The sequence below is a fragment of the Zootoca vivipara genome, chromosome 8 (genome assembly GCF_963506605.1).
Source record: "Zootoca vivipara chromosome 8, rZooViv1.1, whole genome shotgun sequence".
NCBI lineage: Eukaryota > Metazoa > Chordata > Lepidosauria > Squamata > Lacertidae > Zootoca > Zootoca vivipara.
In genome coordinates, this window is record NC_083283.1 from 15,234,408 (window position 1) to 15,261,434 (window position 27,027).

At 44.7% G+C, this 27,027-nt stretch overlaps 1 protein-coding gene across 2 annotated transcripts in view; it reads left to right on the top strand.

Annotated features, from left to right (window-relative positions):
* The window catches only part of SAMD12 (sterile alpha motif domain containing 12), a 199,078-nt gene extending 172,292 nt beyond the window's left edge, over positions 1 to 26,786 (top strand). Inside the window, exon 5 of one of the 2 annotated variants that reach the window (XM_035124404.2) lies at positions 18,271 to 26,786. In XM_035124404.2, coding sequence (XP_034980295.1) covers positions 18,271 to 18,293 — 23 coding nt within the window. In that variant the 3' untranslated portion in view covers positions 18,294 to 26,786. The remainder of the gene's footprint in view (positions 1 to 18,270) is intronic. The other variant, XM_035124405.2, reaches the window with a different exon arrangement.
* Positions 26,787 to 27,027: the final 241 nt, after the last annotated feature.

Genomic DNA, 27,027 nt, shown 5'->3' on the forward strand with positions numbered 1-27,027 from the left:
GGTGTTCTCCCTATTATTCTTTCTCTTGTTCTTTCCCAAACCTCTAATAATGCTCTCCTGATCGTATGATTTTTAAATCCTTTGTGGTTTTTACTCTTGTCATACATCATATAGCCATGCCATCCATAAATTTTGTTGTACCCTTCCAACTCCAGAGTGTCAGTTGTCTTTAGAATACACCACTCCCTCAACCAGGTCCAACAAGCCGCTTCGAAGTACCTTTTCAGGTCCGGTAATGCAAAACCCCCAGCTTCTTTCGGACTGGTTAGCGTCTCCATTTTCATCCTCGCCTTCTTGCCCTGCCATATAAAATCCGCAAGATCTTTCTGCCAATCCTTCAAATATTTAGTTCCAATTATTATCGGTATATTTTGAAACAAAAAAAGGATCTTTGGTAGAGCTATCATTTTTATCATGGAGACTTTCCCCCAAATGGAAAGATTCATATATTTCCATTTCTCAAAACTATTTTTAATTTCTCTCCATTTCTTTACGTAGTTGTCTTTGAACAAATTTGAATTCTTATTTGTGATCCATATCCCTAAGTAGTTCACTTTGCTTTCTATTTTAATTCCTGTGAGTTTTGCCAATTCTTCCTTTTCTTTTTCAATCATATTTTTAGTTATCATTTTTGATTTATCTTTATTTAATTTGAAACCGGACACCTCCCCAAATTTTTTCATGTCATCCAATGCTTTTAATATACCTTTTTCTGGTGTTTCTGTCATTACAATTAGGTCGTCGGCGAAAGCTCTAACTTTATAAGAGTATTTTCCCATTTTTATTCCCTCAATTTCCTTATCTTCTTTCAGCATTTTTAGTAGAGTTTCCAATGTCATAATAAACAGGAGGGGTGAAAGGGGACACCCCTGCCTGGTCCCTCTTTCTATGCTAAATTCTTCCGTAACTTCATTATTTATCAATAACTTTGCTTTCTGTTTTTTATATATTGCTTTAATTCCGTTCATGAACTTTGAACCTAGTTGTAAACTTTCACACGTTCCATGGAGAAAACTCCATGAAACGCTGTCGAACGCTTTTTCTGCGTCGACCAGCAACATTGCAGTTCTTTTACTAGGATTCATTTCCAAATACTCCATTAGATCAATAATTGTTCTAATATTATCCTTGATTTGTCTCCCTGGCAGAAAACCAGCCTGTTCTCTTCCTATTATCCTCTCCAGTAGTTTTTTCAGCCTCTTTGCCAGAATACCAGTGAAAATCTTGTAATCTATATTTAATAAAGATATCGGCCTGTAGTTCTTTACTAGGCTCATATCTGCACCTTTTTTTGGTATTAGAGTTATCAGCGCCTCTTGCCATGAATCGGGTATTTCCCCTTTTTCTAAGGCTTCATTCATGATTATTTTTAGTTTTGGTACTATAACTTCCTCCAAATTTTTATAGTAATTAGCCGAAATCCCGTCTGGCCCTGGTGATTTACCTTCCTTCAGTTTCTTTATCGCTATCCTTATTTCTTCTTCTTGAATTTCTCCATTTAGGTGCTGGTATTCTGCTTCCCTAATTTCAGGTAGTTTATTTTTTCCTAGGAATTTTTGTATTTCTTTCTCAACCTTCACTCCCTCTTTATATAACTTTTTATAATAGTTTATAAAACAATTTTTAATTTGGTTTGATTCCGTAATTTCTCTATTTCCATCCACAATTTTGTTTATTATCCTACTGGTTTGTTGTTCTTTATTCAACCAGGCTAGCATTCTGCCGGGTTTATTTGCATGTTCAAAGTATCTTTGTTTTGTCCATTTAATTTTGTTTTGTACCTCAGTATTCAATAAGTCTGATAGGTGTGTTTGTAACCTCTTTATCTGTTGCAGCAGATCTTCATTTTTGGGGCTTTCTATCAACTCTTTCTCCTTCTCTCTTATTTGTTTATTTATTCCCATTATGTCCTTCCCCTTTTCCCTTTTTATTCTCCCCATTTGTTGAATCCCATATCCCCTCATGAAGGCTTTACTTGCTTCCCATACCATTTTCTGATCTTTCGTCTGTTTTTCATTTATTTCAAAAAACTCTTTCAGGGTCTCTTTTGCTCTTATTACTCTCTGTTCATCTCTCCATATTTCATCATTAAATCTCCACCTTCCTTTTGTTTTATTTTGGAACTTCATTTTAATTGTCACCGGATTATGGTCTGATATTGACCTATTCTGTATTTCCGCCTTCTCTAAATGTAACATTAGTCCTTTAGTTGCCCATATGGAGTCTATTCTCCCTCCAGATTTTTTTGCTTCGGAATAATGGGTAATATCCTTCACTGTAGGGTTTTTAGTTCTCCAGGTATCGTAAAGGTCAAAATTCTCAGTTAATTGGAAGAAGGACAAAGGTAGTTTGCCTGAGTCTCCTTTTCTATCTCTTTGTGTTCTATCCTTCTCTATTGATATTACCCCGTTCATATCTCCCATTAATATCAAATTTTCTCCTATATAATCCCACATTCTTTCTTCTACTCTTCTAAAAAATTCATCTTTCCTATTATTGGGGGCATAAATCCCTATTATAATTATTCTTCCCACTTTCGTTTGGATTTCCACACCTAGTATCCTTCCCTCCTCATCTTGGAAAAGCTCTTGAGGGTTCAATGTGGGGTTAATATACAAAACTATACCTCTCTTTTTTTCAGCCCCGGCCGCAACGAAGTCTACTCCCAATCTTCTATTCTTTAGGACTCTTACATGGTTTTTTACTATATGGGTTTCCTGTAAGCATATTACATCCCATTTACTCTTCTTCAAAACCCCCTCTATCTTGTTCCTTTTATACTTTCCATTCATTCCATTTACATTCCATGAGATACATTTAATCTCCATTACTTTATTCAATTTGGACAACCCTTCTATCTAGAATTAGCTCTCACACTACTCTCTACTGTTCCTTTACTGTAAGGACCTGTAAAATTAAAATATACACACAAAACAAGAAAAATTAGACAGGAATGCTAACTCTCAAAAATCATATAACGGTTGGGGATAGAAGAAAGAAGGAAAAGAAAAGGTCCTTTTTCTATGGTCTATGAACTATTTCAGTCTGTTAGTTTATCTCCGCCTAATTCCTCCCAGTATTTCCTCCAAAGGCTCTTTGTGTCCTCCACCGATCTGAAGGTGCGCCTTCTGTCTCTGTAGGTAAATGTCAGTCCTTCAGGGAATTCCCATTTATACCTAATATTACTTTTATTCAACGCCGACGTCATAAACTTGTAATTGTCCCTTTTTTTCAGGAAGCGGGTCGGGATCTCTTTCATTATCTCTACGCAAGCTCCTTCTATTATCAATGGGTCAGTCCTGTCTTTCTGTAGTAGTTTGTCCCTTAACAATCTCGAATTTAAAAAGATTAAACAATCACCCGGCCCTCTCTTGGTTTTCTGTTTATTAGATCTTAGTCTATATACTTTATCAATGTCCAGAGCCAGGTCTTCTTCCTCGACCCCCAGCCATGCTGCGATGTCCTTCGTCAATTTAGTTGTTAACTCCTCGTTTGGCGTCTCCTTCACCCCTTTTATGCGGAGAGTCATCTCCTTTTGTTTCATTTCCAGCATCGCCAGGGCATCATATGTCTCCTCTTGAATCCTTCTTAATTTGTCAATCTCCTCTTTATTTTTCTCTTGAAATCTTTTCAACTCTCTTTGGTCTTGTTGGGTTTTTTTTGTTACTTCCTCTTGTCTCTGAGTTTGCGTTTGGATTTCTTGCATTGTTGTTTCTAGTTCTTTATGTTTAGCCATTTGTTGGTTCATTTGGCTGGCAAGCTCAACGATCAAATTGGAATTTTTTTCAATTTTTGCGCCCATACTTTCCAACTTCCCATCAATTGTTTTTATGTTTCCATCCAGGTTCGTTATCTTGTCACCTAGATTCTTTTCCATTCTTTCCATTATCGTTATTAAATCCTTCATTTCTGTGTTGTTTTCTCCTTCTATTATCGATGTTCTGCGAAGTTGGCTTTGCGTTGAGTTTGAACCACTTGCAGTATTATTTTTCCTGGAGCCCATTTATCTGTTCTTAATTTTCCGCTTTCTTCACTGTATAGTATGACGTTGTTGCTTCTCACGGGAATTCCCTTAAATTGGTTGTCTAAATGTCCATTCACTTAGATTACAATTTAAAAACCTTTTCAAAGCCTTATTGTGGGTTTTTAGGTCTCCCCTGCAGTTATTCTCTTATCCTGCAGGTGGCGCCAGGGGTCTCTGTTTCTCTGTCCTCTATTTATTTTCCTTTGTAGAGTTGTTATTCTTCTCTTGGCCACATGTGTCGCTGTTTGGTTGTGCTGCACCTCTTTGTCTGGGCTCCTCTCCCACGTGTTGTTTCCAGTTTCCTTTTCACTGCCTCTTCCTGCCTTTGTCTTTCACAATTTCCGGCGGAGTGACGATGTTACAATCAGCCCTTAAAGGTATCTGGTCTCTTTTCTACTTTAATTAATTTATACGCGTTCCTTTTGAGTCTTTTTGGCATTAAAGTCCCTTGTAGGTTTGTAAACAGGCTGTAGCTGTGCCTTAGCGCGGTCCCCTTTTCCTTTCTGCTTTTTTTTGCTCCGTTTTGCAAGCCGCGTTTGCGTTTGCTCCCGTCTTTCCCCTTGTCCCCTCTGCGCTTCTAACCGGGGTTTTTATTTCAAATTAGTCCGGTCTTTCGGGGGAAAGACGCCCTATTTTTAGCAGTTGTTTTCTGGAGAGCGCGACGCTCTCTCGACGGGTTTCTGGGGCGTCGCTACTGGGGAATGCTGTCTGCCCTTTAGCGCCGGGGTTCTCCGCTTCTCCTTTGCCTCCGCAGAGGTTAAGAAGTGTTCAGAGGAAACCCCTTCTTTGCTCTGCCGTGGGCTTTTGCCCTCAGGATTCCCCCCTGAGGTCGGGGTGACTTACGCCAGGTCCCCCGTTGATTTTCCCCAGTAAAAGGTCTGCCTCCGACGATGAGATAAAAATCGCGAGAGATGAATGTTGAGGGAGTCTGGCTGCAAAAATATCCACCCCTGCATTTCCTACTTTTATTTCACCTTTGGGCGACTCATTTTGTACAATTGTACACCTCAGAGGCAGATGCTTCATGTATGAGTACTACATGCATTTTTAGTGTACCTCATTGGGTCAGCTACAAGGCTAGGGTCTTTGGGTTTATGAATGAGGAAAATTGATAATTGATGGGGGCTATTAGGTTGTGGGTTTTGTTTTGTTTTTTGTTTTTTGTTTTTGCAGAAGCAAAGGATGTGAAACAGATAAATAACAGAAATCTGCATTATTTATTGGAGAAGCAAGTTTTGTATAATAGTAAGTTCCTGTGAAAAAGTTCTATTAGCAGGGAAGCAATTTTGCAACATAAAAAGCTCCTCAGAAAATAACGAGACGAAATTTCGTTGGAACAAATCTCAATGCAGCAATTTGTAAGCCAATACCTGCACAGGCTGTTTTTGTTTTTTGCACCTCAGAAGCACGGAACAAAATGTAACTGACAGACAGATGTCAGATGTCTCAGAATACCATGCAAAATGATGGGGAGGAAGCCTGGCATAGCTGGGCAGCAACCAGCAAGAGGCCATTGCTGGCTGGGCCACAGACACCTCTGGGCCACTCCTCTCTGTGGTATAGCAAATTGATACTTAAGAGTATCATCCGCCTATTATGGTATGCATGTAGTTCAGGAAGCACATCTGCTTATATAGATGCTTTGCTTGAAAGGAAATCCACGTACCCTGTGATTAAGAAAGCAGAGCATGCGGATGTGGGTATAATGTGCATATAAGCAACCGCTTAAGGCGAGGTCAACAAATTGGCCCAGGAACCTATTGGTCTGATAAGAAGGGCCGTAAAAACTGAGTTTACACAGTTGCATGAACCAGCCAAGAGTTTTTTTCTAAGTCACCTGGGAAGCTCTTAGTTCCTACCCAAAGTCTTACAGTCACAACTGATGCAAAGGCGAGAGTCTGAAGGGATTTCTGTGGTACACATTGATTTAACATTCTCTCTGTTTCCACTTCCCAGGGGTAGCAGGGTTATAGCCTGGTTGGCCAACGGTGGGGCAACAGACTGCAGCATGTCACAATTAGCAGCAGGTTTCTGCTAGCCACCCAATTTCCCCTAATAAGGCCTCAATGCAGCGTCACTTGGGGGTAGTCCTATTTTTTCTAGAAGAAGTGGTGCTGGAGCTCATCACGAACACCTCCCTCGTTCCCTTAGAATGGCAATGGCGCCCACCTGAGAGGTGCTGGAACTGAGTCCCTCACACACACACACACACACACACACACGGAAAAAAAGCCCTGCTTGTGGGAAGTATGGTAAATTTAACACGGTGGGCGGCTTCTCGGACTCCCCCCCCCATCAGCTGCCTGGTGCCTTACACTTCCGAAAGTGAGGCTAGGGATCCCCAACGGAGGTATCTCAGTACAGTAACCAAACCATAACTCGTTGCTTATGGTTTACCTCCCTGCAGAGTCTCCCGTCCAGATGCTTTTAATTGTAGCTGAGCTCTGATACTGGGAACGAGCTCAGCAAGAAGGAAAGCACCCAGGGGGTGAAGGCTGTAGGGCTGTAGCAATTAGTGTGGGCTGTTCTATCATTGGGCAAATGAGAATTTGACTCTCCTCGCCTTCTTGGGGTATCCCGAACCACACCGACTTTTTTTATACAAACAAATAAACAAACCTCAAAGCGGTTTACAAAATGATAAAACCATAAAATCAAGAAATATGTACAACCCTGCTTTAAAACTTACAAAAGTTAAATCGAAGAAAACAGATTTTTTGGTGTTCCAAAAGTGCTGTCACACTAAACGATCAAATTCTTACAAAGGTGGAATGAGTAATATCATACCCTCCCAACATTTCTCTGATGAAAAATAGTGACGTCCCATTCCACAATGATAATTTTACTATTTATACCCCACACATCTTACTGGGTTGCTCCAGCCACTCTGGGCAGCTTCTAACATATATAAAAACATAATTAAACATTTTTATTTTTATTTTTTAAAAACCTTCCCTATACAGGGCTGCCTTCAGATGTCTTCTAAAGGTTGTATTGTTACTTTTCTCCTTGGCTCGCAAGTTGCACAACTCCATAGCCTCCAGCATTTCTCCCATGAAAACAGGGACATCCTAAGGAAAAGCGGGACATTCCGGGATCAAATCAGAAACTGGGACGGCTTCCCTAAATCAAGGCCTTTCCCTGGGAAATAGGGACACTCGGAGGGTCTGTAATATGTGGCACATGTAGTAATGCCAAATCCACCAACTGAATCAGTCAAGTGAGCACATGTGGGGTATAGCGATCTCATAGGTAAACTGGTCCCAAGTTGTTCAGGGCTGTTCCACGCTACCCCAATCTCTCAACCATGCCGGCTTATGGAGGGTTCATGCTTCCTTTGGAATGAAGGACAGTGGAGGCTATGGTGCCTTTTTGCTGTCTGCATTTTCCATCTGGCACAGAGCCACTTCCTTTGTTAGCTTAATGGGCCATACTTAGAGGGCCATTAGCTCACCAGGAAGCTAGCCTGGCTATTCCAGGAATTAGAAGGGGGCTCGAGCATGCAGCCTACCCTGCCCCAAACTCATAACGATACAGTTGTACCTTGGATCTCGAACACCAATCAGAAGCCACGCTTTGGTTTCCGAACGTTTTGGAACTCAAACGGACTTCCAGAATGGATTCTGTTTGACTTCCAAGGTACGACCAGGGGTGTCGCAACAGGGGGGCGGGGAGGCGAGCCGTCCTGCACTCCACTCAGCAGGGGGCAGCGCCCCCTGGCCCCTCCGCACCTCCACCAATGATGGCCATCACGGCCGCCATCACGGAGAGGCCGCCCCGATACTGCTGGCTGTCATCTGCCACTCAACAGTGGCCAGTGGGGCGGGGCGGGGCCATGCGCAGAGGTGGAGCTCGCTGGGCTGGGGAGGTGACGGGCCGCTGCCTCGCTCTCCCCAGCGTAGCAAGCTCCGCACGCGGGCGAAGCTCACTGGGCCGGGGAGGTGACGGGCCACTGCCTCGCTCTCCCCTCCCTCCCTCCGAGATGGGCAAAGCAAGACGCCTCTTGCGAGCCGCCCCGTGCAGACTGTGTACGCATAGGATGCCGCATGTGCACATTCCGCAGGGCCACGCAGGTGCCGCCCCCGGTACCAGCTGGGGTAGGAACGCCACTGGGTACGACTGTACAGTCAAACCTCTTTGTAACTGCCGGGTTTTGTTCCCGTTCGCGCCTGCGCAGGAGCAGCGATCGCCGTCCGTGCATGTGCAGGAGTGGGCGATCGCCACCCACGCCTGCACACAACGGCGCCTCTCCCAGCGACCCCTTTCGACTTCCGGACGGGCCTCCGAGCGGATTGTGGTCGTGAGTTCCACTGTAGTTCCACTGTACTAATAGTAGCACCTCAAAGCCTGACCAGTAGCAAATCAGCAGCCTGTGTAGATCTCTGCACGCAGGTGTTCTATGGTGACAAGGCCTCACTCCTGTCAGCAATCAGGCTGCAGCATTCTACACTAACTGCAGCTTCTTGGACTGTGGGAAGTAGTTCCTTCGCTCGGGTACGAAACTGAGAACTTTGAGCAGCACCAGGGGAAAGGCCAGCTGGACCCGCCCTCTGGAAACATAGCCCCTTCAAACTTATAGACTCTTATATCCACCCCGAATGACAACCCCCATAGCCCTGTAAATCATTTTTATTTTAATAGCTGGTATACGACCGTAATAAAGCTTGATTGATTGATTGATTGATTGATTGATTAAACTGCAGCTTCCAGTTACAGGTAGGTAGCCGTGTTGTTCTGCCATAGTCAAAACAAATTTTAAAAATTCTTTCCAGTAGCACCTTAGAGACCAACTAAGTTTGTCATTGGTATGAGCTTTCGTGTGCATCCACACTGCAGCTTTCAGGTTAAGTGCAAGAGAAGCACCACATACAGAACACTGGCAAAAAAAAGATTCCTGCATTGCAGGGGGTTGGACTAGATGACTCCTGTGGTCCCTTCCAACTCTACAATTCTAAGGTTCTGTGTAAACCCAGCTTTAAATGAAAGGGGCTTCTTCCATCACGTTTTGTTTGGCTTCAGAAAGCTCTCATGCCCCAAGCAAGCCACTAATATGTTAAGAAATGTCAGTGGTATTGGGCTACCACAGGGGTCCTCCCTCCACAATTCCACCCCCCCCCCCAATGTAATAGTCCCAGAACAGCTTAAAGGGATTGGGCACATTGGAAGTAAATATCTCAGTGACATTTTGCGAGTGGTGTCAAGTTGACTGGGAATAAAAGGAAAGCTAGCAGAGAGCCTTCATTTAAACACCGCTTCTCCCTTCTTTGTCGTGCTCATAAAAGTTAAAACTGAGTGAAAGCCTTAACATGTGTAATAAAGTAATGTTCTGCCTTAAAGATTGCACAGCCCATTCTCCCTGCCAGAAAATGCTATTTGCTGTAATGTATTTGCTGTGCAGAAAAGGACTTTTAACACACGTGGAGGCGAAGTCAGCAATTTTTCCAAAGGCTGCAGAGGAATTAAAACACCTCACCCAGAAGACTCGGCCTTCTCCCTCGATATAAACCACCAAGGCAAGCCTGTCTCCCGCTTTCCTGGTGGCTCATAAGCACCAAAAGGCAAATGAACTGAGAGCTGAATTTAATGTTCAGCCTCTCAAAGAGACACTGTCACTCAGTGTCACCTTTTTAAAAAATGTTGGCAAATGTTTCGGCACGGGGGTTGTGTTGTGTACCTTGCGACTTCAGAGGTTTGCCGCTGAGCCTTTTGACAGGTACCCCTGAGATCTTTTCCACTTCCAGAATCTGAAGGCAGGAACCAAGTCGTCTCTGCAGCAAACCTTGACTTCAGCAAAGTTCTTGAACCACCATGTTAGTGCATATTCAAATGTACAGTTTACTTGAAAGTTACGCTCTTTGATCTCCAGAGTTGCTTTGATGCCTCTGCAGACCTCCCAGCAAGTTAGACTTCCATATTCCTTTGCAGTGGGGATCTGTGCGAGGAATTCCTACTCCTCCTGGAGGAAAGGGGGAAGACTTTGTTTTAATGGGAACTGTGTAGGGCCAGGAATACACAGAGCTGCTCTCACACTACCTGATACCATACCCTCCAATATTTCTTCGATAAAAATAGGGACATCTTACTTAATAATAATAATAATAATAATAATAATAATAATAATAATACCTTGTCCACCTAACTGGGTTGCCCCAGCCACTCTGGGCAGCTTCCAACATACTGTGTTTCCCCTTTTTTAAGACACCGTCTTATAACATTTTTCCCTCCAAAAAACACAGGGTGGCTTACTTTCGGTGGGATGTCTTATTTTTTTTTTAATTACCGGTATGGTTTTTACGGCTCAGGGCACTGCTGGGCTCTCTTGAGTGCTCGGCGCTGCAGCAGCCAGCGGTTCCGGGTGGCGGGGCAGCAGGCGTCCTTGGCTGGGCCAGGCGGAGGCTGCTGGCTCAGGCGCTCAGCCCGCCGCTGCAGGGCGCTCCAAGCTCCTTGGCCGGGCCAGGCAAGGAAGAAGCAATGAGCGGCAAGCACGGAAGCAGCAGGGACGACGGTGGACGAGAAGGCGGAGCGTGGGGGTGCAGCCAGCAAGGCGGAAGCGCGATCAGCTGTTAAGCAAGGCTCTTGGAGCGCCGCTTCACAGCTGATCGCGCTCCTGCAGTGCCGGCCGCATGGAGTGACTCTGTGAGTGGAGGTGCCTGTGGGGGTTGGTTTCCGCGGCGTGGAAGGATGGCTTATATTCGGGGTATGTCTTATATTTCTCAAATGCTTAAAAACCCTGCCATGGCTTACTTTATGACTACGTATTTAAAAAGGGGAAACGGGGTATATAAAAAACATAAACTTTTTTTAAAAAAACTTCCCTATCCAGGGCTGCCTTCATACGTCTTCTAAAGGTCATATAGTTACTTTTCTCCTTGGTTTGGGGTGGGTGGGTGGTCACATAACTCTATACCCTCCAACATTTCTCCAATGAAAATAGGGACATCCTAAGGAAAAGCAGGACATTCCAGGATAAAATCAGAAACCAGAACAGCTTTTGTAAATCTGGTACTGCAAATCCTGGAAAATAGGGAGACTTGGAGGGTCTGCGCTACAGACAGTCCCTGTGGGGAGGTTTTCCTAGGTGGGGAAATGAAGATACATGAAGCGGGGGGGGGGACAACTGTCAGCTGCAGACCTCCCCTTTTGAATCATGGACAATCTCCTGCTTCTTCCCCCTGTGCATCCCCTGGAGGGGGGAGGACCGGGTGAACCCACAGAACAGCATGCATCAGGAGGAAAGGGGAGATCTATCCACCAGGTATGCAGAAATGTTTCTGCTAACAGAGCAATCTCCTTAGCGCTACAATGAATTCCTCCCTCTGATTTTGAATCTGTGATTCCACTGATTTCTGCCCTTAAACCAGGAGTTTGTAAAAGAGGATAAAAAGGTAAAGGGACCCCTGACCATTAGGTCCAGTCGTGACCGACTCTAGGATTGCGTGCTCATTTCGCATTATTGGCCGAGGGAGCCGGTGTACAGCTTCCAGGTTGTGTGGCCAGCATGACAAAGCCGCTTCTGGCGAACCAGAGCAGCACACGGAAACGCCGTTTACCTTCCCGCCAGAGCGGTCCCTATTTATCTACTTGCACTTTGACGTACTTTCGAACTGCTAGGTTGGCAGGAGCTGGGACTGAGCAACGGGAGCTCACCCTGTTGCAGGGATTTGAACCGCTGACCTTCTGATCAGCAAACCCTAGGCTCTGTGGTTTAACCCACTGCGCCACCTGCATCCCTTTCTTATACTTTAGCTGTAAGCTTAATTCCTGCTTGCTCTCAATCTCCCCTCAAGATGCTCGCCTCCTCCACAAAGCCTGCTTTCCCACAGACCAAGGTTTAGATGCTAACCCAGGGGTAGCCGGTCTCTGAGACTTGGGCGTCCGGATGAGTTTAACCCACAGCGCCACCTGCGTCCCTGTGGAAAATAGGATAGCAGCTCACAAAGAAATACAGAGCTCCACAAAAGGTTGAGGTGTGCTCTCCTTCTGTCACTCTTTTCTGCCTAATCTGTGTAAAACTGCCAAAGGTTTGTCCCTCTGTAAAACATACACACGCACCTCAGAAAAAGGTTGTAGTTACAGTGGAACCTCAGTTTATGAACACCTCGGTTTACGAATTTTCGGTTTACGAACGCCACAGACCCATCTGGAAGGGATTAATTCACTTTCCATTACTTTCAATGGGAAAGTTCGCTTCAGTTTATGAACGCTTCACTTTATGAACAGACTTCCAGAACCAATTACACCCATGCTTCAGGTTAAGTACGCTTCAGGTTGAGTACTCCGCGGACCCGTCAGGAACGGATTAATCCACTTTCCATTAGTTTCAATGGGAAAGTTTGCTTCAGTTTATGAACGCTTCAGTTTAAGTACTCCGCGGACCGTCTGGAACGGATTAATCCACTTTCCATTACTTTCAATGGGAAAGTTTGCTTCAGTTTATGAACGCTTCAGTTTATGAACAGACTTCCGGAACAAATTGTGTTCATAAACCGAGATACCACTGTATGGGGTTTGTTTGTTTGTTTGTTTGTTTGTTTGTTTGTTTGTTTGTTGTTGTTGTTTTAAAGCAGGGATGATGAGAATTTTGAGTGTTGCTTTAATTACCTGAGGACGTGTGCGTGCCGTTTACTAGAATATATTTTGGATTAGTACATTTTTTAATGGTTTTTTCTGCAATCCAGTTGAGTCTCATAGAGCAGCTGCAATAGCCTCTGACTAATTGGCTTTACCCAAGGCTACCTGCTGAGAGCATCTGCCAGGACTTCCATTCTCCCCAAAACGCTTCATTTCAGAATTGCATGCTGTATGTTTTGATCATCTGGCCTCACAAACAAACAAAAAAATCCATATTGATATCTCTTTTTTTAAAAGAAGAAGAAGAAGAAGAAGAAGAAGAAGAAGAAGAAGAAGAAGAAGAAGAAGAAGAAGAAGAAGAAGAAGAAGAATTGACATTGTACTCATTCAAAAAAAAAAAAAAAGTGTCGGCCTTCCGGCAAGGCAAAATAGCTGTGTAGAGCCCCTGAGGACTGCCAGCACGAACAGCGCTGCCTGGCTGGTCCCCGTGCTGCCAATACTGCCATGATGTTGGGGGGGGGAACCAGGGGTGACAACCAGGGAGGTTGCGCAGAGCTCCCAGTCACCCCCCCCCCCCGTGGCCTCAACCCCGCCAGGACCAGGAGCACCCCATGAACATCCCAGCAGAGCTCCGAGGCCCGGAGGCCTCCGGAGCCGAACAGAAAACAAAAAGGAGCTCACAGAACAGCCCTGCCAAATACACAACACAAGACTACAAACCAACCTCACCTAAACCTACACACCACAAATTGAAAACAACTGCCAAATGAAGCACCCAGAAACCACCTCAAACCACCACCCCTTTCCCTCCCCTTTTTCCCTTTCCTCCCCCCCTTGCTATCCACAGAGACCCCTCCCAAGATCCTAATGACCACTCATATTATACAGAGCTTAAAACCCACCTACTCTCAACAGCCAGAAGCCTCGTAGCCAGACACTGGGGAGACCTGTCAGGAGTAAACATGGACCAATGGTATCAAGTTGTGTGGGAAGCAGCCTTACTAGAAAAGCTAAGCAATAATCTGAAACTGACATGGGGACAAATAGAAGAGGACGCCTTCACCCCAGCATGGCTCCCCTTTATTGCATACACAGCCCAACAAGACAACAACAAGAATCCACCGACAGCGTACGAATCAATCTGGCTTACTTGACCCAACAAGCCCCACTGCAGCCAACCACAGACAACCAACCACACCCTGCTCCTCAATACCTCTCACTACCAAGGAAATGTAATAGAATCATAGAATCATAGAGTCGGAAGAGACCACAAGGGCCATCCAGTCCAACCCCCTGCCAAGCAGGAAACACCATCAAAGCATAAACAAATAGAAAGAGAACTTACACAGTTGGTGCTGACACAAAACCCCACATGTACACTATATAAAATAAGGTAAAGGTAAAGGACCCCTGGACGGTGAAGTCCAGTCACAGATGACTCTGGGGTTGTGGTGCTCATCTCGCTTTCAGGCCGAGGGAGCCGGCGTTTGTCCACAGACGGCTTTCCAGGTCATGTGGCCAGCATGACTAAACTGCTAGTAGCATACGGAAGACCGTGACGAGTGCCAGAGCGCATGGAAATAGTGTTTACCTTCCCGCCGCAGCGGTACCTATTTATCTACTTGCACTGGCGTGCTTTTGAACTGCTAGGTTGGCAGGAGCTGGGACTCACCACTGTAGAGTGGATTCGACCCGCCAAGCTTATTAGGAAAACCTTCCAAGAGGCTCTACCCCCCCCATGTCCCTATATAAAATAATAGAAGCCTCACCCCACCCTACCCCTCCCTCGCTTTGGTTTGAAAACAGGCGACATTTTCAAATCTGGACAAAACCAAAGGTTAGGCATAATTTCAGGTGATTGGCTCTTTTGTCCAGGGTTTCAGGCAGGGGACATTCCCAGTCCTTCCTAGAGATGCCAAGGATCGAACCTGGAACCTTCTGCATGCAAAGCAGATGCTCCAACACTGAGCCATGTCACTTCTCATACAAAACTTCCTGGCTATAGGCCTGGCTGTGTAAATGTTGCAGTTCTTTGGAAGTGCAGAAAAGCCCTTCAAATGCGACATTAGCCATCGATTTCAGGTTCCTAAGGACCTCAACTTTCTTTTAAAACTAATGTAGAGCAGCTTCATGGCCCTTATTATTGTGGAGATATGCTTGAAAGTGCGTGGCCAGCGCTTGAAGAAATTTCAGAATCCGGAAGGGAGGCTGGATAAGATCTCCGCAGGTCAGGGGGCAAGGCCTGGCATTGCTCTTTGCCCAGTTCCATGGCGGCTGGGAGCAGATCAAATTACAGAAAATAAGCAGGCATATGCAAAGTTCATCCATTTGCATGATTTATACGTTCGCCGAATTTGGATTTTTTAAATTGAACTCCCAGTTAGTTTGGCAGAGATTTTGACGTGTGAAATTTAAAGCATTGCATATGCGCTGTACCTGATTATTGCTGCCCCGGAAACCCCTCCATCCTTGATCTGGCCTGGAGGACAGAATGAACCAGAGGCTCTTTGTTGTTTCGTTTTCATACTGCTTTTCCCATCAAGTTGTTGAGCTGTTCAAAACCACCTTTGAACTGGTGCATCGCTGATGCCACTTATCAGTGGATTCCTTTGTTAGAACGCTGTGCAATAAAAAAAAAAATACATGCGGCAATGTCCGGATTTGTACACAGGGGGCCAGGCTTGGAAATTCTATTTGCCGGCAATGTGACCTCAATACAGGAAGCTTAGAGCAGTAAACTCCCCCTGACATTCCACTGTTCAGTGAAAATCAGAATCAAATGCTGCCTTAACCTTAATGTGACCCACGGGAAATTACTGGAACCCGGAGCCATCCTTGCCTTGCCCTGTCTCATCCGTAGCCTCTTGGCAAGAATACGCTAGCTTGCAACAGTAATTCTCTTGTGGAGCCTCTGTTTGCTGGCTGCAAGCCGTGGCTCTTCGGGTATCTATTTTATTTATAAGCGATCTTTTATCAGGAGTCGAGTACATGTAGAACACCTATATGCAAGGTGTCTAATTACAAGATGTTTGGGGGCTTTTCTCTCTCTATTTTTGGCAGGCCATGGGGACATTTGCAGGATTAAAGTGAAGGGTCCCTGTTTAAGGTGCTGCTACGAATCGGCAGCTTCCCTCTCTTCGGCCATCATCTAAAATGCCTGCCAATTAATAGCATGCCTCTTCACTGATAGCTTACCTCTTTGTTGATCTTTGTAAAATAATAATAATGTGCGTCAAGATGTAACAAGCCAAATACTCAGAATATTGGCATCCCAGGAACACTCTGGAGGAGCATTAAACTTGCTTGTTCATCATCAGTTGGGATCCTTATATGCCAGGCATCCCCAAACTCTGCCTTCCAGTTGTTTTGGGACTACAGTTCCCATCATCACTGACCACTGGTCCTGTTAGCTAGGGATGATGGGAGTTGTAGTCCCAAAAATCTGGAGGGCCGAGTTTAGGGATGCCTGTTATATGCTGTTGAAAATTGTACACACATTTTGCAGATTATTCTAAGACAGAACTCCTTCCATAAGACATGAAAAATCTGGATATTGAAGGGGATGCTTGATATTCTTTGGCCAAATCAGTTTTTCCTGGGCAGTGTCTCATTAAGAAATGGGGTAGTCCACGCTCCATCCTGTCTTGATCAGGGATTTATCACCAGATTTTGCTGTGGTAGAGTTAGGCCTTCCTTAAAGATCAACCCTGCAAAAATTCATCCTGTGAATTCGCAGTTTCACTTCTTATCCAAGTGTACACAACTCGTGAGTTGAGCTTTTTAAGCTTCCATATAAACACAAGGGGGTAAAGTGGGGCTGTCCTTCACAAAAAAAAGGAACCACGGAGAAAACAGAGTTAGCAATAAAATGCTCAAAAGGGAGCTATGGATAGGAGCGCTTTATTAGTATGTGTTTGTGGTGTTTATTTTACCTTTTGAACATTTTGTCCTTACCTCAGCTTTCATGCCTGCACCATAAGGCAGGGGTGGGCAACCATTTTGCCCCTGAAGGGCCTGCTGCCAATAGATGTGGCTGGACACGTTCACACTTTCGTACGCCCACGTTCTCATACAGCAACAATCCATCTAGCTCAATATTGCCTACACTAACTGGCAGCAGCTCTCCAGGGTTTCAGGCAATCTGTAAGTGGAGATGGCGGGGGTTGAACTTGGGAACTTCTGTACACAGAGCAGAAGCTCTGCTACTGACCTTCTCACTCACACACTCATTCTCTCACACAAACAATCCTGTATTTCCCTTCTGGCTGGAGAACGGCAGGTCCTTATCCAACCCAGCAGGGACAGCAAATCTCTTTGAAAGCAGAGGTTGTGCTGGCAACAGGCCTTGAGCAGATCTTCTTTGGGGAAGAAGCATAATGGCTACAGAGTTAATAAAAACTAAAACAAAACAAAGAAAGATTGGGCTAGCACCCTATTGAAGCAATGATCAGTTGATGACTCATGTAAGTTTTAATCTGCTAATTAGTAGACCAAATATGCATACTTAGCACATTACTAAAGCAGTTGCTTTGGTGGTGGGACATTCCTGAGAGAGGTGGTTATTTAAGATTTCCATCACTAAAATAAAAATTAAAGGGGACAGGGGGCAACCCTGTCTGGTTCCTTTATTTATTTCACACTGATCTGTAATATTATTATTCACTAATAGTCTTGTCCTTTGTTTAGTATATATTGCTTGGATTGCGTTACAAAAGAACTTCCCCAGATCCATTTGCTCCATGGTGGCCCTTATAAATTTCCATGAGATTTTGTCGAACGCTTTTTCCGCGTCGACCGCTATTAAAATTCCTGGCTTGTCTATTCTCATGTCTAAATACTCTAAGATGTTTATAATATTTCTGAAGTTACTCTGCATTAGTCTCTTAGGGAGAAAGCCCACCTGATCTTCGTGAATAATTGTTACCAATATGTTCTTTAATCTATCAGCCAAAATGGTAGCAAATAGCTTATAATCGTTATTCAGTAACGAAATTGGTCTGTAGTTTGACGGCAAAGATAGATCTGTTCCCTGTTTAGGAATTAGGGTTAAATAGCTTTCTCCCCAGGTTCTAGGCACGGTCTTTTTTAAAGTGCTTGCTTTTGCCTGGTGCACTTTTTTGACTTTTAAGTGCACTTTGACTTTTGACTTGATCAAAGTTGGGTTCCCTCTTTGACTTTTAGGTCAAAAGGTTTCTGTTGAACTGGCTAAATGCCTCGCCTGGGGATGCCAGTGATTGACCTTCTGCATGCAAGGCAGATGACCCATGGCCGAGTTGTGGCTCCTTCCCAGCCAAATGTGGCCATCAACCAACTTTGGGGTACAGTGCTATGGAAGGAAGGGTGGGATGCAGGGGGGAAATGGTCCCAGGTGGTTATCTGAAGGTGCATGAGAGGGTACCAACTTGCTGGTGCTAAGCAGGTCTGCATCTGGTCCGTGACTGGATGGGAGACCTCCTGGGTGCCTCGTGTGTACTGCCTTGGATTCCAGGCAAGTGGAATGCAAATGCAGGAAAATAAAATAAAGCAAATATATGCCTGGGCATGCTTTGCTTTAGCAGTTGCGTGATTTGTGTAATGTAGCCTTGACCTTTTGTTTCAGCCTCGATGTGTTGTAATTGCCTCCCTTTGAGCTAAGCATCTACTTACTGCCTGTCTGTTGTTGTTGTTTTTAACAGCCTCGGCAGAGAGCTCTTCATAAACATTGCCAGCCTCTGAAGCTGCTGCCCTGCCAGATGATTCCGAAATGAACTTTTTCTCCACGAGAACTCAAACAAAAATTACAGCATGAAGCGATGGCACTGCCAAAAGAAGACCGCTCTCGAGAACTGGAGGAATAGCCAAAGCCCAACCCGTCTCGTCAGCGGGATAAAACATGACGAATCTTGGTTTGCTTGGGGAATTGAAATAATGGCTTGTCATTGGTGGACGCTTTAGGCTGGAAAGCCTGCTTCTGATACTCATCACTGTGCATAAACTTCGTGTTCCCATCAGGGAACTCTCTGACCTTCACTAAAAGTTCTGGGTTTGGGGATTCCATTTTAGGGTGTGGTTTTTTTTGGGGGGGTGTTCTTTAGCATGACAATACTGGATTATATTATGTATGCAGACAGCATGATGTTTATGGGATGGGTTGGGCGGGAAGTTCCATCTCTGCGAACTCACTGGAAATGTTCACAATTATCCTTGCTCCCTGATAGGAATGTAGGCATATCCTGTATGTGTTAGTGATGCAGCTGAATGGTCAATTCCATCCTACGGTGTCGGCGTTCCACACAGACGTTCTCACGGATTTGGTCGTGCTGTGGGGAAACTTTCTGAGAACACATCTGTTAAAAATGAGTTTCATGGATCTCCCTTTTGCTAGGATTTTACCATAAGTCTAGCTCATGATTTGCATCCCTTCACCGATTCCTGCGAGGTTGGTCTGGTAACTTGTCTGGATGTTGTTAGGCTATTTTGACACTTTACTTATAGAAGTAGTAGAATGAGAGCACGTACGTTTCTTTGTTGCACTAATTCCTCCCCCCCCCCAAAAAAAGACGAGTAAGACTGTTGTTTTGATGCATGTTCAATAATAGAGGGAAAGAAAATAATCTCAGATAAAAAAGATTACTCTCTTGTTGCAAGAACCCCTTGTTTTTGATGATGAAGACAGCTGTGACTTTGTAAAAACAGTGAGGCAATTCCTGTAGCATCCTCATCACACTTGGTGAAAGCATCTTTTCCTTTCTCTTTATCCTTATGGGGCTTTTATTTCAAAATATATGCATTGTTTCCCAGGGTGACCTCTGAAAAACCTGCCCTCATCTGTAGCAAAAGCCAGCTGTGCAGAGTACTGATTGGCTAGCGCATGTAACGCCATGAACACCACCTGACCACCCGCTTTATCTCCCTGGAACAGGGATGCTCACCAGTTTTTAACAGGGGAAAAATGGGAAAAGGTGAACCTAGAGATGGATACACTTACATATGCTATTTTAAATAAAATATATCCCCCCCCAAAAAAAACTATTTGGAAACAGGACTAATTGCTTGATCCAGGGTTTGACTTCTGGCGAGGAAGTTCTTGCGACCACTGTTTAAACGTTATGTCTGTCTTCACCATTAGAAGCAATTTGTGCCGATGGTCGAGAGTAAGAATACTTGGGGCAGGGGTGGGTGGGAAATGACTACCTTGCCCTTTTTGTTTTTAGGTACATGGAGAAATTTTGCAGATTATGATGTAGCAAGTTTAGGAATGAAGACTGCAGTAATTTATAGGATGGTAAAATTAACCACCAATCACTTCCAAGTCTCTTTGGAGGACTGAAGCTTTCAGTAAAGCAGAGCTTTCCCAAATGTGTTACTGAGCAGGTTGGTCCAATGCCATTTTCTTCCTTTGACCAGCTCAGTCCCTGGGCTTCACATCTTCCTTCCATCATATGCGCCATATTGTCCTCAGATCTCTCTTGGGTTAGCCTGATAACTCACTGGCGGTGGAGTAAGCCAAAATCCCAAAGGCCACAGATATTTTGGAAGTCTTCAATAGAGTGTCAAGGAGCCATCTATTGAACTATGTTGTGTTTTGAATCAGAGCTGTCCCTTTTTCAGCTTAAGCCTTTTGCTGTCATAAAATACTGTTTACTTTCAACATAACTGTAGCTGGCTTAAGACTGTTGCATCTGTAATGTACTGAACTTAGCTCAGCACAATTCATTTTCTAGGTTGCCAAAGCAGAGCAGGCTATGGCTTAATTTCCATCCATAAAAGTGCTTTCCACCCAGTTTCCCTTGGAAACAAAACTTTCAGTAGTGAAAGATAATGGTAGCATCCATAGGAAACCCGAGGGTCTAGATCCTTCTAGACCCTAAATCAAGAGATAGGAACTCTGCAATTGACCTCTCTTTCTCCCACCTGATAGACTGTTACACTTACTGAGTGACTTTGAATATATATGAACTTCCATGTAATTCATATGTTGAACCTTGTCAATCCTACAGGTTGTACTGTACCTTAAGAAACCAGCTGTTCTATGAGCACACATGGATCTTGAACTCCTCACCTCTTTTCCTTCTTGTGATCACTTGCAATTTACACTTGTAATCCCTTGCCATTGGCAGCCCAGATGCAACCATGACTTGTGGACTGGGCAGCCTTCACAAAAGAACCCAAGAAACTCGGCGCCTACGCATTTGCTAAACCAAGACTGGCCATCTCAGCATAGATGGTGGTTGTGTGAAATTGCTACCTGCTTTGAGGAAGAAATCAAAACCCATATGGATTTAGTAACCATCTCGCTTTGTCCTGGTCAAGCACTTGTATCAAATTGCCAATGTTTTCTCAATCTGGCCCTTGAAGCTTGACCATATTTCTGTTGTTAGGCTTCTTCATTTGTGATTTTCCACACAAATGATTTAGTGTGTTCTGCTACCCGGAGGAAAGAGTCTTTCTGAATAAAAATCATGTCCCAAGCATTTGCATTCTTTGGGGGGGGGGGCGGGTTGCAATGCTTTGTGATGTCCATGCAGGAAGTTCACAAGCTGGCATTGCAAGCCAATTCCGACTGCTTTTCTGGTGCCATGGCATTGTTCCTGTCTGCTGAGCTTGACAGCGGCTGCTGGTTTAGAGGTGTAAAAACGTGACATGGAAGTTCCCTAGGAAGGGGACAGGCGTGTTTTGGGGAAGTTAGTTGAAGGCCACGGGTGGTCTTCAACTAAGTTTTACTCAGGGTCAACCCACTGAAACGAATGAACGTGACTACATTGGGTCCATTAAGTTCAGTGAGTCTACTCTGAGTAAAAGGCAGTTGACTACCACCCCAGGACAATGTGGTTGAACTTGGATCTTCAATAAAAATAATAATCAATTGCCCTTTGTATTATACAATACAGTCACTGATACTACCGGTAACTCCTGTATGGGACCATGTCTACAACCAGTGCCTCAGATTATTATTGACTAGTGATGAACCAACTTCTGTGTGTGCCTAGGGGAACTAACTGGTTTCCTTGCACATTCTCTCAGCACTTTCCTCTTACACCAGCAGCTGTTCGTTGCATGTACAGCCTTCAAGCATTAACAGACTCCCTTGGTAATCCATGTGTGGACTCCCAATGAAGTGTTTTTGTTTAAAAAACAAAACAGAAGGAAGAAGAGGAGTCCTGCTAGGTCAGACCCAAAGACCCATCTTTGGTCCTGCATTTGGTTTCTAACTCTGACCATCAGCCAGTCGACTCTAGAAGCTCAGGGTGTGAAGACCTCCTTCATTGTTTGTCTCCAGCATCAGGAATTCAATTAATCGACCACCCTGATCTGTCGTCCTTTTCCCTTAGGGTTAGCTGGGTTGGTTTCTGAATCCTGTACGAAAGAATTGCGTTAAATACAAAAATGAGAGAAAAGCAATGTGCAGGGCCAACGTGTAGAGGACATCCTTAGTGAAGCTCCTCTCTGGACCCTTTCCAACATGTCAACATCTGCCATGCCCCTCGCTGAACTTCGGGTGATATTTAGCTGAGTTTTGCACAGAGTAGTCCCATTTAAATTAATGGACCAAATTTAATCGAATACCACCCATGGTTCTCTAGCTGCTATCTCCCTGCAGTGATTTTCCTATTTTGTATCTTGAGGAACTCTTTACATGTTGACTTGCGTGCTGAAGACACCTACCATTAAATCCTTGTGTGTTGCAACGATGGTGCATGTTCTCAGTCCATGTGGGGCACTGGCTGGGCCTGTTGGGTCTCATCATGGGCCCTTGTGATTTGAGGAAGCACACCCAATAGGGAAAGCCGAGTGGTGGCAGCAGCTAAGCTGTTTTTCAGGAAATTGTACCTGCCGTTGTTGACCCAACTCATTAACCTCCTGAGGAACACCAGGGGAACTTAAAAGCACAGTTTGAAGTTACATCTTCCTCATAAGCTTCCTCTTCTGTTTTGTGGTGATTTTAAAAAAAAAAATATTCCAGGATGATTTCCTGTAACGAAAAAATACGTGAGCTGTTATGTGTTGTTATATAAGCCTAGAAACTAAATGTGTTCTCAGGTACTGGGTAACCAATATAACGGCTGCCATTTTGTTTGCGTTTGAGGGGTATACCCACAAGTCTTTGCCATATTTGCTTCCATTCCACAGTCACCATTGTTGGCCTCACTGTCCGTAGTGACACCTTGGGGCACAGACCAGCCAAAAGAACCTTCAAATTCTTCTCCTCATCTGGGCCCTTCGAGTTTCAATCAACTGTTCTCATTCCAGTCCTCTAAAATGACAATTGGAAAGTATGTTTCTGTTGCTCATGTCTCCTCCAAGGTCTTGGGCAAGGTGGAATTCATTCTGAGATTTGGGCTGGGCAGAAAAGCCCTTATTTGCAAACTTACCATGAGATCCAAATAAAGGTCTGATCAACTACAATGTATACATGCTTATCCCTGGCATAATTGTCATTATTTTGTGGTGCTTTAACTTGGGGGTGGGGAGGTAAGCAAGTTTCAGGATGCTGTCAGCAGCTCCCAGCTAGTTGCCCAGGAAAGTACAGTGGGACCTCGACTTACGAGCTCCTCAACATCCGACGTTTTCTACTTACGAGCGGAAAAAGTGGCCGCACGCTTACGATTTTTTCGACATCCGAACGGAAAGCCCGTTCGCGGCTAGATGCGGTTTCCTCGACTTACGAGTTTTTAGATGCAGTTTCCTCGACTTATGAATTTTTCCGTTTCCAGTGCATTCCTATGGGAAACCGCTTTTCCTGTGGGAAACTCGACTTACTAAGTTTTCGACCTACGAGTGTGCATTCGGAACAGATTAAATTTGTAAGTCGAGGTCCCACTGTATAAAGAAAAGAAAAAGTTTCTTACTGTCCTCTTTTATTTCAGTATTTACAGAGAGAGGCTATAGGACCCAGCCTCTTGGATAATGGTGTTATCCCAAGTGAATCTACACACACACACACACACACACACACACACACACTCCCACTTCCTCATTCGTCACTTCTGCGGCTGCTGCTTCATGCCCTCTGTCTCTGAGCTCTTTGCTCTCCTACTTTTAAGGCTTGCTGAGTTCTGGGAGATGGAGGATCTGGAATACTTTCTAATAACACCATGTCAGCCAGCTGCCGCTCTACTTCTGCCCCCTCCTCCTCCTCTCCCATTATTTCCCAACTCTCCCCCTCATCTGCCTCGTGAGTTGTGACCTCCCACAAACCACTGTTGTAAATTTATACTGCCTTCCTCTTCCTCCTCCCTGGAAGGGTCAGGATGGGGAGGCGGTCTCCAACATTCCTCCTCTGCCCTAGCCCTGACAGCAAGGTGTCTGAAGATAGCTTTGGAACCAACTCTATGGAATTCCATGGGAAACAGACCAGAGTTAACTGCGTAGCATTTTTTATATATATACATAAGAGAATGAAAAACAAATAAATGATTTGCTAAGGGAAGGGTGTTGGTAAGAGGAGTATTGCTTATGATATGAGATTATGGGGAGGTTACTTTTGTTTTTACGCAGAAAATTTCAGAACAAGAGGTCTCACCTCTTAGATCAACCACGTTCCACCAGACTCACAACCTGCATCGACTCGCAAACCAGCTGCAACAAAACATGTCTCTCCTGCACAGTAAGTGCTGCAACTTTCGAACAGTTTGACTTCACTCCCAAAGGCGCATTCCTCCATCGTCTCCAGAGACAGACGGATGCCAGCAATCAGTTTATATTCCTGCTAGTTCAGGAACTAATTGTGGTATTCTTCTCCTGTGGAATCTTAACTCTCCTTTTCAGATCCCATTCTGGACAAAGAAGGAGGCGGCTGCTGCTGCTGCTGCTGCCGCCAACTTTGCAATGCTCAATTCCTCCAGCAATACCAAACTGAAATATTATTAGGTGTCATCTGGGATGAACTTGAAGAGGAAAATCTCTTTTCTGTTCCTTTTGTGGTTAATAGTACGTCTCTCTATGTACCTATTATGACAAAATTGTCTCATTGCTATGAAAGCGTCCATTTCAATCGTTTTAAGCACCTTGAAGTGAAGCCAGCTGTTTGGCATCAACCGTCCCCAAATTAAATGACTGGCCCCTTTAAAAAAAAAGTTTATAGAAATGAAAGAGATCAATACTTTCACCATAAAAAACCTGCGTGTGAGCAGTAAAAAGATGACTAGGGTGGAGCGAATCCTATTGATCCTACCCAGTGAAATGCTGAAGGCGCTTGTGTGTGGCGTTCTGCCTTGTTTATTTGGAGTCAGCGCTTTTTTGTGTAACTTGCTTCCCCTTTGCTAGTCCTCCGTCTGATCCTTTGCTTGTTTGCTTTAGCAAAACAGATGTCTGGACTATTTGCACCGCTGATCCTCATGCCCTCTTTTTCCAAAAGCCACAATTTCTGTTCCTTCCCTTTGGAATGAGATGGCTCTTGAGTTATGAGTTGCCTCTGCTCCAGATCAATCCTGTTCCGTAAGCAGATGAGCTTCCAACCAATGCTTTTTTTTAAAAAAGAGAAAAAAATCCATCTGCAAGAGGCAGACATTTATCACATCCCTCCCCCCTTAATCTGCCCAGCAGGCCTTTGAGCTCCACTGACCCAGATAAGAGGGTATCCCATGATAGCCTGTGAAGTCAGAAAGTGTTTTGAGCTTCATGAGATAGTGGAAATACATTTTGAGAGAGGTTATTATGAGCGCTCTCTAGCTGGCACTATCATACCCTTAAAAAGAGAGAGAGAGAGACTCTAGTTGTCAGGGGCTCCTGAAAGTAAGATGGCTGCAAATTTTTGGGAGGCAGGGACACTGGGAAGGAGTAAGAATCTGTGTTAAAAGGTAAAGGGACCCCTGACCATTAGGTCCAGTCGTGACCGACTCTGGGGTTGTGCGCTCATCTCGCATTATTGGCCGAGGGAGCCGACGTACAGCTTCCAGGTCATGTGGCCAGCATGACAAAAGCCGCTTCTGGCAAACCAGAGCAGCACATGGAAACGCCATTTACCTTCCCGCTGTAGCGTTTCCTATTGATCTACTTGCATTTTTGACCTGCTTTCGAACTGATAGGTTGGCAGCAGCTGGGACCGAGCAACGGGAGCTCACCCCGTCACAGGGATTCGAACCGCCGACCTTCTGATCAGCAAGCCCTAGGCTCTGTGGTTTAACCCACAGCGCCACCTGGGTCCCAAGAATCTGTGTTGATGCTGTTCAATTGTGTAGGGGGCTTTCTCCATAATGTAGCTGGACACTCTAAATCAGAAAGTTCACATGAAAATATCAATCAGCTTCGAAAGGGGAGATTTGGTGATTTGGGGAACCTAAGAAGAATCCCTCTCCCCCCCCCCCCGGTGACCTGTCTGGTCCAGCATCCTTTGTCCTATAGTAGCCAACCAGATGCACTTGACATTCATGCATCCAACTGTTGTTCCCTAGCAACGGGCATTTGGAGGCCAGCTTCTCTGATCCTGGAGGTACTGTATAGCTAGAATGACATGTAGCCACATCTAACTGTGTCCATGAAAGGAGGAGTTGCTGTAAACGGGGCACAAAAGTGTTGATTCATTAGTTGGGCCCCTGGTCGGCCCATGTGCCAGTATCGTCACAACTCAGCTGTGGCCAAACCATAATCTTAAGGAACTGCCCCAGCAAACCCTGGTGCCCCCAGCAATCCTGAGGAATCCATCGTTCCTGCAGAGCTCTTTCAGATGAGCTTATTGTTCTCATTGCATGTTAGACTCCAGCTTTCATTGTTCACATCTAAATTTGCTGGTCAGTGATTCATGTTTGTGAACTTCAGTGCCAAGGGTCCGACAGAGAATTTGGAAAAGAAGGATGCCTTGTGTCTTCTGCTCTTTTGGATAGACAAAAGCCCAAGCTAGCATACCATGAGGAGATAACCACAGCCAGTTTCTAACACTGGAATTCTATTTACTGTGGAAAGAGTAAGGATTTGTTGAGTTCCCAGGTTTCTCTTGTCATATTCTGGGCTGCATCAATAGGAGTATAGCATCTAGATCAAGGGAAGTAATAGTAGCACTGTATTCTGCTCTGGTCAGACCTCACCTGGAGTACTGTGTCCAGTTCTGGGCACCACAGTTCAAGAAGGATACTGACAAGCTGGAACGTGTCCAGAAGAGGGCAACCATAATGGTCAAAGGCCTGGAAACGATGCCTTAGGAACGGCTTAGGGAGCTGGGTATGTTTAGCCTGGAGAAGAGAAGGTTAAGGGGTGATATGATAGCCAGGTTCAAATATATAAAAGGATGTCATATAGAGGAGGAAGAAAGGTTGTTTTCTGCTGCTCCAGAGAAGCGGACACGGAGCAACGGATTCAAACTACAAGAAAGAAGATTCCACCTAAACATTAGGAAGAACTTCCTGACAGCAAGAGCTGTTTGGCAGTGGAATTTGCTGTCAAGGAGTGTGGTGGAGTCTCCTTCTTTGGAGGTCTTTAAGCGGAGGCTTGACAGGCATATGTCAAGAATGCTTTGA